General features: G+C 26.5%; 1 protein-coding gene across 1 annotated transcript; it reads left to right on the forward strand.

The window, feature by feature from the left end:
* The first annotated feature begins 3478 nt into the window (after window positions 1–3478).
* LOC112274008 (uncharacterized) lies at window positions 3479–5096 on the forward strand. Its single transcript, XM_024503139.3, has 2 exons — window positions 3479–4145; window positions 4262–5096. The coding sequence occupies exons 1-2, from the start codon at window positions 3942–3944 to the stop codon at window positions 4868–4870; spliced, it is 813 nt and encodes a 270-aa protein (XP_024358907.1). The 5' UTR covers window positions 3479–3941; the 3' UTR covers window positions 4871–5096.
* Window positions 5097–14071: the final 8975 nt, after the last annotated feature.

Raw genomic sequence — 14071 nt, forward strand, 5'->3', positions numbered from 1 at the left:
CTATCCAACAAAGAATTTGTAATTTTTGTAAGCAATAAAAGTATGAAAAGTATAATTATTAAATATAAATATTTTTATTTTTTATTTCCAAATATTTAAAATTGACAATTTTAATGTGTAACAAAGTTAAATACAATCTAATCTTTTAATCTAAAAATGAATATTTTGTAAAAGACAATAGAAGGATGATTTAGTATATATAATTCAATGTTATTTTGTAGCAACTTGTAAATGTTTAGTTTAATTTTTAATATATTATAATAATATCTAATTAACTTTTGGATAAACCAACCTCTATCTTCAATTAAATTATTATCTTTATGAATTTTATAATTCAATATAAATGCTTCTTTCTTTAATTTTGTTCTTCCTCTTAAAAAATTGTTTTATCTTAATCAAAACCTCATCTATTTAGTAAATTATTTATATAACTTTAAAACACTTAGGATTCAAACTTCAACTCAATGAATATAAACAATAAGAATTTATTGTGAACTCAAAGGTAAAATTTGTTTGTATTAAATTATGTATTACAAATTTCATTCAATCTATAATTTTAAAAAGATGTAGTTTCTATCTTTGCTCTTCATTAATCTACGTAATCTCAGCAAAAGCATATGAAACCTATTAGTAATCTCGTAGAAAAAGTATAGAATTTTTTTATTGAAGCCTGTAGCACAGAGACAAAAATATACAACTTCTTTACAAAAACTCTCTTAGATTATGGCACCTTAGGAGCTTCCTTTTACATATTTTCTGATGCATCTATCTACTAAGTTTCTCACTCCTTCTTCTATCAATTTTACATATTTTTTGATGTTCTCTTAATGTTTAGGTCTTTTTTTAAGATCTAATTAGTTATTGATATGTACTTTATATAGACTCCAAATCTAACTTAATTAATTAAGTTGAATCATTCGATTGACACAACTTGACCGAGTATAAACTTTTGAGACTTATTTTATAGAAATGAATCTTCTTATTAACAATTGTACTTGTCTTAGAGCTAAATTTTATTTAAAAAATCAAAAAAATAGTTTTTTTTTTTTTTTTTTTTTTTTTTTTTTTACTATTAGAATCTATTTTAGATTTCTTTTGATTACTTTTCAAAGACTGATGTCTTTTTTTTCAACTTCTATTGTAATATATTTTTCAGATGAGTTACTATGAAAAAAAGGTTTTCTATAATGACCATAACTCTACCACACAGTCAAATATATGCTCTGTTTAGATTCATCACTAAAAATATGTAGAAAAATTGTTTTTCTATTTGTAATTATTTTGTTTTTGTTTCCCTGTTTGAAAATAATCTCAAATTTGTTCCTCTATTTGTAAATTCTTCTTAAATAATATAGTTATATAAATGTGTATATGTATAAATATATATACATACATAGTACCATAATATGTAAAAAATTAGTATAAAAAATAATCAAAATATACAAACTTATGATTTATTTAATACAAAAATAACTTGTACCAGATTTTATCAAAATTATTTTACAAAATTATTTTATATAATTGATAATTTTAATAAATTATATCATTGAAATAATCTCAATTTAAAAATAACCAAATAAGAATAAATTCAAGTATAAAAATTAGTATCTGTATTTTATTTTAAATTTTACTAAATACACAACACTAATTTTAATTCTTATATCTTAAAAGATGTTTTGTAAGTTTGTTTATAATTATTAACCTTCAAATTTAAACATCTTCTTCAATTTTATATATAATTATGTTTTATAAATTATATATATATATATATATATATCAATAAGTATTCAATTTAAATATATATATATATTAATAATATTAATACTTAATAATTAATAAGTTTAAATGATGTAATGCATTAGTAATTATTTTCATTATTATAAGTTGGTAATTCAATAATCTTCATAAGAATAAATTTACAATGAAATACTAAGAATTAATTTTAAATTATTATAAAATAAAATAAAAAAAAACAAATAAATTTATTAAATACATTATGAATGTAGAAAATATCTCTTTCAAAATAATAGCTGTAATTGTCGAAATACTCTCTTTATGCCTATCTTTAAAAAGATTTTGACTAGTTAAGAATTATAATGTTAACTAAAATAATGTATCAGAGTACAAGAAAGGACCTTAAGGTGGACAAGAGTGAATTAAAATCAAGGATTGGAGATACAATTGATGCTTCTAAATAAATACAAGAAAAGAATGGTTCAAAAGATACTCTTCCTAATACATGGCAAATTGGAGATCCTAAAAAAAATCCCAAATCCCAAAATATTTGGTGAATAGACATGTGGTTAGAGAGGACAAGGCTTGTAAGATACAAAAAACCACTTCATCGCACCATCGTTTCAAGGCAAGTTTGATTTTTTCTAACCACCTGAATATGACCCAAATTGCTCTCTTTGACTTCTCTTAAGATCAACCCACTTGTGTTTCATTCCCATAATATCTGACTCACTATAATGCACAAGTCAGAATTATTCTTTAGAATCTCAATTGTGTGCGGAAGGTCCATTTTGACTTGTAACCGACTGAGAGAAGCAATACTGCGGAGCAATTATTCCCTGCAAAAAAGTATCAGGATTCAAAATCAGAAACCATCATAAAAATTCCAATTCCTCGGAGTAATGCCTTGAATTCAACCTTGTCTTACTTGCCGTTTTTTCTTTCTTCAAAAGAACCACAGCCAACTTAACGATACTATCGCCGAAAGTGCGAGAAGCCCAGCCAGAAGCTCGCACTCTCATGAGGCGCAAATTTCAAGTGGGCTCCAGGAAATCTGCGAGACTGTTGACAAAAAACTTTACCAGCTGTTCAGTAGCCTGATCAATGAGCTGTTCCACTAGCCTGCTTCCTGCACAAGTGGATAGCAGATATCTAGTTGGGTTCTGCAGAAATTTGTAACTCCTCTGAAACGGGAATGGTCGCTGATTTTGGTCATCACGGTCATCGCAGTTACTCGCTTGCATGGCGCGGTGTTATTCAGGAGATCATCGACGCCGCATCCTGGGTCTAAGTCCATCCTGTTCAACACGCGGTACCCTGCAGAACTCTGCATTGCATATGTGTCAAAGCCAGATTTTCTCCGGCGTAGACATAAGTTTCAATGCTAGATTGGAATCTCTAGAAAATCCGGTTGCTTTTCAGAAAGCTGTGACAACCTCGGATTCTACTGGTCACCTTTGACCAACATGATATGATGTCGCGCTCCGTGATTGTTCTTGACAGCAGGAGCACGTGATTGTTCTTAGTAACAGTTATCTTTTTCGTCGAATACCTGGTGGGTCACCACGAGGAATGGTGGGTAACTGGTTTCCTTCCCTGTTTGTAGTGTCCCACGTGAGGAGCAACCCTCGAGGAGCTTTACGTGTTGAATCTCTACGGAGACAATACTGATATCTTTGACTGTTGACTGTGACGCCATTGTATAAGAGGTTGCATTCCAAACATATGCCTTATTTATTCCATGCAGTGGTTATTTGAGACCATGCAGTGGTTATTTGAGACCATGCAACAGACATATGCCCCATTCATTCCAGACGGTGATTATTCAAGGCCATGCAACAAAGAGTGTCTCCGCTTAGTCGACTGCACATTCGAATCCCACCTGCACTTATTCCTCTACGAAAGTCGAGAAGCTATCGCATATTTACTGCAGTGCGTTGAAGACGAAGCTATTTGAGTCGCAATCCATAGCAATTCGTGATTCGAAAGAGACCCTGCTGCAGAGCATCTGACTTGAGGGAACTGTTTTTCCGAAAGGCCTCTTTCAAAGCATTCTAACGTTTCCACTTCCATAGAATACGGCAGCTCGGAAGTATTGAGGTCGGAAGGATGCAGCAATAACACGGCATCTCCGAGAACTGAAGATTGCGCTTACAAAACCAGCTCACTTTCAAGCAACTTGGTTCTTGCCTGCGAGGATATTTACAATGGCGAAATCTTCTTGTCTACTGGTTCATTGTCTGTGCCTTAATTTACTTCTGTCAATTGGTGCAACTTCAGAGCTGCCAGTATCAGCACAATTTGACCACCCCCAGCAGTCCACATTTTTGCCAGCATCTACAGAGGTGCAGGACACACCTCATGGCTGGCTCACGGGTCTTCTCACCAAATCATTCGTTGGAGATCAAGTGGTAAGCTTCAAATTAAGTCCGATTGAGTTTGTTGTAACTCTCTTCAAATATGCATTTACTATGCAATAAACGTGTATCTGACTTGACTCATGTGCTGTGATGAAATCGTTTGGCAGAATTGGAGGCCTTTCTTACCCCATCAAGTCCTCAACATTTATCAAAGAGTTGTGGGCGAGCATCGTCCTATGTCAAATCTGCAAGTAAGAACTCATATCATCCCCGACTGCGAGATGGACAGCAAAACTGTACACGAAGGTCACGAAGGCCATTATTTGCGAGGCATACCTTCACGGACCACGAATGTTCCTGCTATGAAAACCTTTCCTTGTACCTTATTGAGAAACCCTTTATCAAGTACAATTGCCCAGCAATCTCAACTTGATACCAAACCCACTCCAAGTGGATCTGTACCTGCTCCAACTGTTCCTCATTTACAGCAACTAGCATGCAGCGTTGACATAGGACACGAAACGCCGACAGCATTACCTCCTCCCAACCCAACGCCTCGTCTACAGAAACCACCGAGCATCATCATCGAAGCAGGACGCCCAACACCAGATCCACCTAAACCTCCAACTCCAAATGTTCCTCATCTACAGCGATCAGCAAGCACCATCATCGAAGCAAAGCCAGTTCCACGCCCAACGCCAGGTGGAAAACCTGGTGTCCCACCAACTCCTAAACTGCAACATCCTCCGGAGGATATGGCTTTGCAGTTCCTGTGAGGGTCAAATTCCCATTGTACCATTCATTCATTTATTTTTGCATAGAGAAGTGTTGTTTTATTGTAGATTAAAATATATAGTCTACCATGGCATTGTGGAGGGAGTTGCAAGGCGAACAGCGACACCACCCATTCTGTTCCATTTTGCTTAGAGAGATGGTTTACTCAAGGAAGCCCAATGTTCGCTGCTTAGCAACCATAATGATCGCCACTGGTCATTTTCTTTCTCCTGAGTCTCACAACCTTGTCCTTTTCAAAACTGTGTATGTTTGTTTTTGGATTTTTGGCACAATACTTGTATGCTTTTCTGTGAATTCAAAACATTGAAAGAAACAAAAATCATCAGTTTTTAATTTTGTTTTGAGAATGCCCAAAACACCAAAGAAAATGTTCAAGTAATGGTTGGAGTTTAAATAACAATGAAATCAAGAGTACAATGACCGATTGTAGTGTCAAATGCTTAGATAGAAACACATTTTCCAACAAGATTGTGAAAGACATGGATGAAGAGGTCATCTACATCAAATAATGTATAGATCGCTATAGAACTTTGTGATTTATGACAAACTAAGTCACATCAAAGATGATAGGTATTTGAGAAAATCTAAAGAATATTCAATACTGTTTTACAAAAGAAATGTACAATTACAAACTCCTTTAATATTTGAGCACATCCTGATTTTATAAAAAAAAATTGTGTCAATTTTTTTATTGTTATTATTGTGTTGTTTTATAACTTACCAAGCTCAATCTACAACTTATTTCAAAACAAACTAATCTCTTTAAGGAATATATTGATTATATGCTTATAAAGAATTTAATTTGACATTAAAATATTTTTCTAAGCACATTAATCTTTTTTTGCAAAGAAAGAAGAAAAATAAATGTAGAAATTATTTTTGAATGAAGAAATTAACCATGAAAAAAAAACCCTTAACTTTAATATTAAAATAACTTACTTAATAAATTAAATCTAAAATTTATACTAATATAGATATATTAAAATAGTAAAATAAATTTATATTATAAAAAAATAAAATACTACATTTTATGTAAGGTGTAACCATTATAAATACAAAGTTATGTATTAGAAAATCTAATAGGATATAATAGATTCTTGTATCTTTTAAGAATCTATTAGTACTTCCTAAAATAACACCACTTTAATATTAAAGATAAAAACTGTCTATTTTTTTAAAAAAATTAATATATTTCAAAATTAAAAATCTATTGATGATTTTTTTTGAAATATTTTTTACAAATATTTATTAATTTAAAGATTTAACTTATATTAAAAAATTAGTTTTAAAAGTAAAATAATTTTTTTATTTAATTCTTTTAAACTTGGTTTTATTCTAAGTTTCCTTGGTTTTATTCTAAATTCTTAAAGCATTTTATGTAAAGAAAAATATATTAAATTCAGTAAATGAAATACTAAAAATCAAATTCAGATATAATATCTATTTCTTTTATTAAATAAATTTTTCAATAAAAATAACATATCATAAGATCTAAGGAAAATAAATCTTTGCTTATGTAGATTTACACTAAAAATATTGTCATTATCTAAAAGATACTTCTAATATAATTAGATTTTGTATTGCTCACAAGATTCTTAATTACTTTTTATTAGCACATCTCCTAAATTACTATTAATTCTATAAAATTTATATATTATATAAGTTTTTTATTTAATTTTTTATATTGTTTCCATAATATACTAGAATTATTAGATATCTTTTGTATACATTATGATCCTAAATCAAAAGAAAGAAAAACAACTTATGAAGAATACTAAATTTTTCTTTTAAAACTAAAGTAACTTCATTATTGAACTATAATATAAATAATAATTATTAGTATTTCATATTATTCAAATAATTCAATAAAATCTAATTTTTTTAAACTTCAAACTTAGTTTTATGATAATTTTATTAGATTTTTGTTGTTTTACAGGACATTAATGCATTCTAAAATATTAACCATGATTATATGTTCTTTGAATATAATATAAATTTTTAGCTACAAGGAATTACTTATGAACATAAAAACTATATATATATATATATAAATAGTTCAAGAGATTTTTTTTAGTCTTAAAAATAAAATAAAAGATCTAAATACTAGTATAATCTTTTGATATGTAATTTCAAGCAAGGTTTAACTTAAATTTTTTTTCCTTTTTCTATAAAACCCTAAGAGCCAATTTTTATTTATAGTTTGAATTAAAAATAAATCATTAAAAAATTTAATAGCTTTTAATACCAAATAATAATCTCATGACATAAATTATTATCACAAACGTTATCTTTTTTAAAAAATTAAAATAACTATAAATTAATTCAATTTTTACTATATATATATATATATATATATATATATATATATAATTTTTTATTTGAGTATTTACAATATGATGTTTTGAATTACTTTATTTTATAAAATTAAGTTTTAATTTTATTAAATTAGTATTTTTACCTCAACATTGTGTAATATCTTTTAAATTTCTAATTTTTTTAGATAATAATGTTAAAATTTATAAGATATTCTACTTTTTATTTAATTTATTTTATATTTCTATATAAAAAAAATTCTTTGCTTCAAAGTATTGCATTTTTTAGGTTATATTATTTTTTTAATTAAAATAATCTTATATTTATAAATAAATTAATATTTTTTTAATTTTATATAAGTTTATTTATTTATAAATAATATATAGTCCTATTTCAAGTAATCATGGCCTTTTTAAGTGATAATATATTATTAAGGCTTAAGCTACAGTCACATCTTAAATTGCTACATATACATATCATATTACTATATGCACATCTAAAAAATTAGAGATTTTTAATTGGCTTGATGTTGTTATATAGATCCTACTACCTAATACAATTATAGTGTTGTGTTACATATATTCTTGCTTGAGAATGCACTAGACACCTAGTTTTAGAGGATAAGTAAAAATACAACAACAATCCTAACAAGTCTAATAGAGTCTTAAATAAAATTTAAGTAATCTTTAATAATCCTAATAAAACTTTAATCAATCTAAAGTAAATTTAAAAGAAGTTGTAAAAGAAACACAAAGAAGTCATAAATTAATTTCAAAGAAAAATAATGAATAAATTCTAAAGAAATATTAAAAATAAAATGTTAAAAAATAATAGTATTTTTTTTTAAAATACTATAAATAAAAAATAAATCCTAAATAAATCCTAATAAAATCCTAATTTAAATCTAATTCAAATAACATAAATTTTAACCAAATTTTATTTCAAATCTTAATTAAATCCTACTTGAAATCCTAATTGAAATCTTAATTGAACCTTAATCAAGTTTTAGGTCAAACCTTGATGAAACCTTAATAAAATCCTAAATCCTAACCAAATTCTAGACCAATCCTAATCAAATTCTAAAACAATCCTAAATAAAATTTAAACAATTACTATAGATGTTTAAAACCTCAATAAATATTAATTGAACTATTGATCTTGACTAAAATTTCATCCAAATTTTAATCAACAAGCAATTATTAAGCACAAAAAATTGAAAAAGAATTAAAGTTATCAATTGGAAGAAAAGCTCTCAAAATCTCTTGGTTATTGACTGCCTTCTTTCTTTAACTTGAATGTTGATCTTTCAACATAGATTTCTCTTTGCTAAATTATTCAATTGCTTCAAAAATTGAGATGTGGAAAGTTATTTAAGTCTAAATTTCTCTCATAAATTTTTACTTAATTGAATTGGCAAATATTGCAAGAAAGTAAAATCCCTTATTAATCCTAAATTTCAATTATCTAAGAGTATAATCCTCAAAAGCTCTCATATTCTTCAATTTATTTGCTTGATTAATCTCAAATTTTTTCACACACATTTACAACAAATTCAATGAAAAATTTCCAAATTTTTACCTCTAAACATACTACAAATTTTAAAAAATCCTCAAATTTATAAACATATTTTTAATTGTCAAAATCTAAACCCACCAAGTACATTACTAACTTTGAAAATCCCTCCAAGACTCAATATTAATCCAAATAACATAAAACCAACTCTTAAAACTCTCTTCATAAGTTTGCCTTCTAACCTTTCTCTCTTATTGATGAAGAACCCTGGAATTACCATAGGTATGTGGAATTGTGCCTCATGGTCTGATTTTGACTCAAACTTACAACCCGTTCTCCTTGAGTATCAATTTTTGGTAATTAGAGATAATTTTTATCTAAAACTATTATTATCTTTTTTTAAAGATACCTATATTATTTATTTATCTTGCTTACTTTGATTTGGAGTATTTATGTTCCTTCAAAATAAATAGAAGTTCCTTCTATAAAAAACAATATTAAGACTAAAAATTTTAATGCCTTCCTATCATTTATTCTTATTTTTCTATTATATCTTTTTATTAGGTTCTTCTACAATAACATCTATATTTTTATTTTTTATCATATACTTAAATTATCATACAACAATAAGAAGGAGAGAGAGGATTTTAAGAGAGGTAGCAACTCCTCCTCCAATAGCCCTTCTAATGTATCTATAGAGGCCTTCGAGGGCTTTGTTTCCCCCCAAAAAAATTTAAATCTGCACTTTGTCTAAGCAATTTACTATTGTTTTTAAAAGATCATTATATTGCATTATAGATAAGAAACAAATCATTCAATTTTTTATCTTCTTTCAACATAAGAAAAATTAAAATAAATAAATAAATAAATAAATAGATGCTAGTAGTAAAAAGGTGTATCTTGCCAAAAGTAACAATCCATATTGTCCTCACAAAGAATCATTCTTAATAAAATCAGAAGCTCAAAAGAAAACTTTGCAATAACATAGCTCATAGCAACCACAGCAATAGACTTGTCTCTTCTTCTTTAATAAGGAGATATATGAGGTACATCTCAAGTCTATTGTGAAGAGACAAAAAGACCAATTTTTCTTTAACTTGATATTATAATTTATATTATAATTACACCAACAAATCTTTAAAAATACAAGGCAAATATTGACAAATCATATAATGCTCTTTACAAGATGATCCTTATATACCTTTCTTTGAAACAATGGTACAAAATAAAATCCTAGCTAAATAATATAACTTAGGATTTGAAGAAATCTGAATCATATATTATCTTTTTTCAGCTATGAATGCAATTAAAACAAGATATTTCATAATATCATATTATAATACAAATAGATTGCAACAAACCTTCAATACAATTATGTTCCAATAAAACCAACAAGCCATTTATTATTATTGCTAAGCAATAATTTTTTCTTTTTTCATCTCAATATCTTCAAACCAACTACAATCAATTTTTATAAAATGACATCTATCTTAGTAAAAAATAACATCACAACATACCTAGTAGTACTAATGCTTCATACTATGTTATCTTATGTTCTTTTTTTCAATTCTTATTACTTTTTATTGCATTAATGTTGAAAAAATAACAAAAAAATAATAATTTAAACTTTATCATTTTGTTAATTGTCCAAATTAAAAGAACTTGTAATTTATTTATCAATGTCCAACATTACTCTATGTACTATAAGATATAGTCAACACTTTTTATTAAAAGTCCTAACATCCAATAGATTTCTTCTTATGTCATTTCTCTATGACAAATGTTCTTTAGTCTACACCATCCAAGATTCATCAATATGCTGTTGTTGTTTCTTTGACAAAGTTTAGAATTCTAAAATCACATATATTTGTTGATGTAATGAAAGACTATTAATGATTGTTGAAACATCTTCTAATATATCAAGCAAAGAAATGAAGGTATTTTTAATAAGAAGGGAGATTGTTGGTTGTTTTGACAAGTACCAACAGCAATCAAAGATTTGAGGTTTAAGCATTGCTCCTCACATAGCATAGTTTGAATTTTATGTGAGCATAATAAACCAAGCATTGTGTTGAAGGTGTCTTTGCAGGATTCAATATTTCTAGTAATATATAAACATGCAAATTTAACATGTTTGTAGACCTTTCTTAATGCATAATTAGAAATCAGTCCGTTGACATCTTAAAAGTTCTCACGGCAAAGAATTGGATTGTCAAATATCAAGATGCATATTTTTTTATGAAAGAGTTATGCAACATGTTTTTTATACATGATCTTGATGCAAAGCTCAATGCATTGACATATGCCAAACAAATCAAACTTACTTCATCTAAGATATTGCTTGAGTATGTGATGCATGTTTTCTACTACAAAGGTCACAATATCCCCAAAGTGGCAAAAACATTTTTTCCTTGTAGCAATAAATATATCCTTGTATGCATCAATCCATATATTCTTGATATATATTATTGCCTTAGAGAAATTTCCATTGCAAGTCTCTACAAAGGTCCTTTGTTGCACTTCAAACTCTTTTTTGAAATGAGCAAACACCACTAAGCATTGTCATATTACATGAAGTTTGCTTGAGAATATACTAGATATTTAGTTGTAAAAGAAAAAATGGAACTTGCAACAAGATGATTCTAACAACTCTGATAGAATCTTAAATAAACTTTAATTAATTATAAAAATACTAATAAATTTTTAAATAAAATTAAAAGAAGTCTTAAGAATTCATAATAGAAATATAAAGAAATCATAAATTAATCTTAATGAAATATATATAATAAATAAATATTAAATAATTATTAAAAATAAAAATCCTAATTGAATTTTGATCAAATTCTAATGTAACCCTAAGAAAATCTTAATAAAATCTTAAACCAATCTCAATCAAATCTTAATGAAATTCTAAATCTTAAATAAATCTTAATCAAATTCTAAAAAAAATCTTAAATAATTTCTAGATAAATCCTGATCAAATCCTAAAAAATCCTAAATCCTAATTTTAAGCCAAATCTTAATGAAATCCTAAAAAAATCCTAATCAAATCCTAACACTAGATAAAATCCTAAACAATTCCAAGAAAATCTCAAATAAATTTCAATTAATTATTGTAGCTATTTGAAACATCAATAAATATTAATTGAATTATAGATATTATTAAAAATTCCATCCAAAATTTAAGCAATTTACAAGTATACAAAATTTGAGAAGAATCGGACTTACCAATTGCAAGAAAAGCTCCCAAAACCTCTTGTTCATTGGCTGCACTCTTTCTTTGATTTGAATGTTGATCTTTCAACAAAGATTTCTCCTTATTAAACTATTCAATTTCTTCAAAAATTAGATTATGTATAGATATTTAAGTCTTTATTATTTTTACCAATTTTTTCTTTAATCCAATGTGGAAATATTCCTAAATCTTGATATCACTTACAAATCCTAAATTTCATATTTTTGAGATCATAACCTACAAAAACCATCATATGCTTCAATATAATTGATCAATTGACCTCAAATTTCTCACATACATTTAAAACATGCACAACAATAAATATCCTAATTTTTACCTATATTCATGCTATGAAACTCAAAAAACCCTCAAATTTGTAAGCAAATTTTATTTTTCAAAATATAAACCTACAGAGTATATTATTAATTTTGAAAATCCTTCAAAATCTCAATATTAATCCAAATGATATGAAACCAATATTCAAAAATCTCTCCTCAAGTTTGAGAGTAAATCTCTCCATTGATTTACAAAAGAACCTTGGAGTCACCATAGGTGCTCGATTTTGTGCCTTAAAGTCTAATTTGACCTTGGTTGGCAACTAGTCCTCTTTAGGTATCAACTCTTGTCTTCTTAAGATATTTTTTACTAAAATCAACTCTTAACTTCTTCCTGCATTTGCTTATAGTCTTTATTTTTCTTATTTTCTCTTATTTATGGCTCTACAAAGTAAATAGAATCCATTTTTTAAAAAAGGCAATTTTAACACTAATAGATTTTACTACCTACCTATCATTTATCTATGTTTTCTTACTATATCTTTTTAATTACGTTCTTCTATAATAAAATACTTTCTTTTTTCTTTCACCTAATGGCCATGTTATTACATAACAACATCAATGAAGTTGTTGTTGAAGATGGTATTGACAATAATAATGTTTATCCAACCAAATTCATCAAGTTTCTTAATCCATCTAAAATAGCCAAATTAAGGCTTTGTCTCAAAATTGGATCTTTGGTGATACTACTAAAGAATATTGCCCCTTACTAAAGACTTTGCAATAGAATCCAATTTGTAACTACACAACTAATGGATTGAGTTCTTAAAGCAAGAATTCTTGAAGGCTAATTTGCTCAAAATTTGGTGTTTATTTTGCAAATTACATTAACTTCCTCAATAAAAGAGCTTCCATTTATTCTAAATATAAAAAAATTTCCAATACAACTTGTATTTGCAATAAAAATAAAAATAAAAGTCTCAAGGACAATCAATGAAGCATGTTGGTTTGGATCTAACAAGAAGCTACTTTTTTTTTCTATGGTCAATTTTATGTAGTACTTTCTTAATGTAGTTCCTTCCATTCTATGAAGATTTTTCTTCTTCCAAACAAGAATTCAAATTCTATATTATATATTATTTTTCCTAAAATTTTAATTAGTTAGTTATTAATATTTTTTATATTATTTATTTATTTATTTATTTATTTATTTAGCTATAGTTTCAAAACTTGATTTTAGTAAATTCTTAAATGCCTTAATAAAATTTTATGCTTTCATAATATTTATAATCTAATTATAGTATATTTTATTTTAAATACATAAATCTAACTAATTTATTACTTTTAAGTTTCATATAATTTATATTTAATTTTTTATATTTAATATAAAATCAAAATAATTTGAATCATTAGTTTTCTAAAATCTAAAAATACATCTAAGCTTAATATTTTTATCTATTACATATTTAGTACTAAATTTAGTATCTAATAAAATTTATATTATAATATTTAAATAAAATAAAATAAAATAATGACAAGTAAGGCACCTAAAGACATTTATGCAAATACAAAATGATGATAATAATTTCTTGTACAGCTTCTGAAATCTAAAGGGAAAAAAATGCTTCTTAAAAAAAAATGGAAATCCACCTAAAACAAAAAATATATATAATATTTGGTAATAAATATGTGAAGAAACAAATAAATAACATTTTTTTCTATGGCATATTAAAACTATAAATTTCTTCAATCTTGATAGAAACTACAAAATAGATTTAGCTAATAATTATAAAAAAAATGATTAAATAAATACTCTTCAACATTCAAAATCACTATTCATAAATTTT

This window comes from Physcomitrium patens, chromosome 2 (genome assembly GCF_059467195.1).
Source record: "Physcomitrium patens ecotype Gransden chromosome 2, ASM5946719v1, whole genome shotgun sequence".
In the NCBI taxonomy this organism is placed as follows: Eukaryota; Viridiplantae; Streptophyta; class Bryopsida; order Funariales; family Funariaceae; genus Physcomitrium; species Physcomitrium patens.

Excerpts from the sequence above, each read along its gene's own strand:
- LOC112274008 (XM_024503139.3), top strand. The coding sequence starts at position 3,942 with ATGGCGAAATCTTCTTGTCTACTGGTTCATTGTCTGTGCCTTAATTTA. Across the intron at positions 4,146-4,261 it reads CATTCGTTGGAGATCAAGTG|AATTGGAGGCCTTTCTTACC; the intron begins GTAAGCTTCAAA and ends ATCGTTTGGCAG.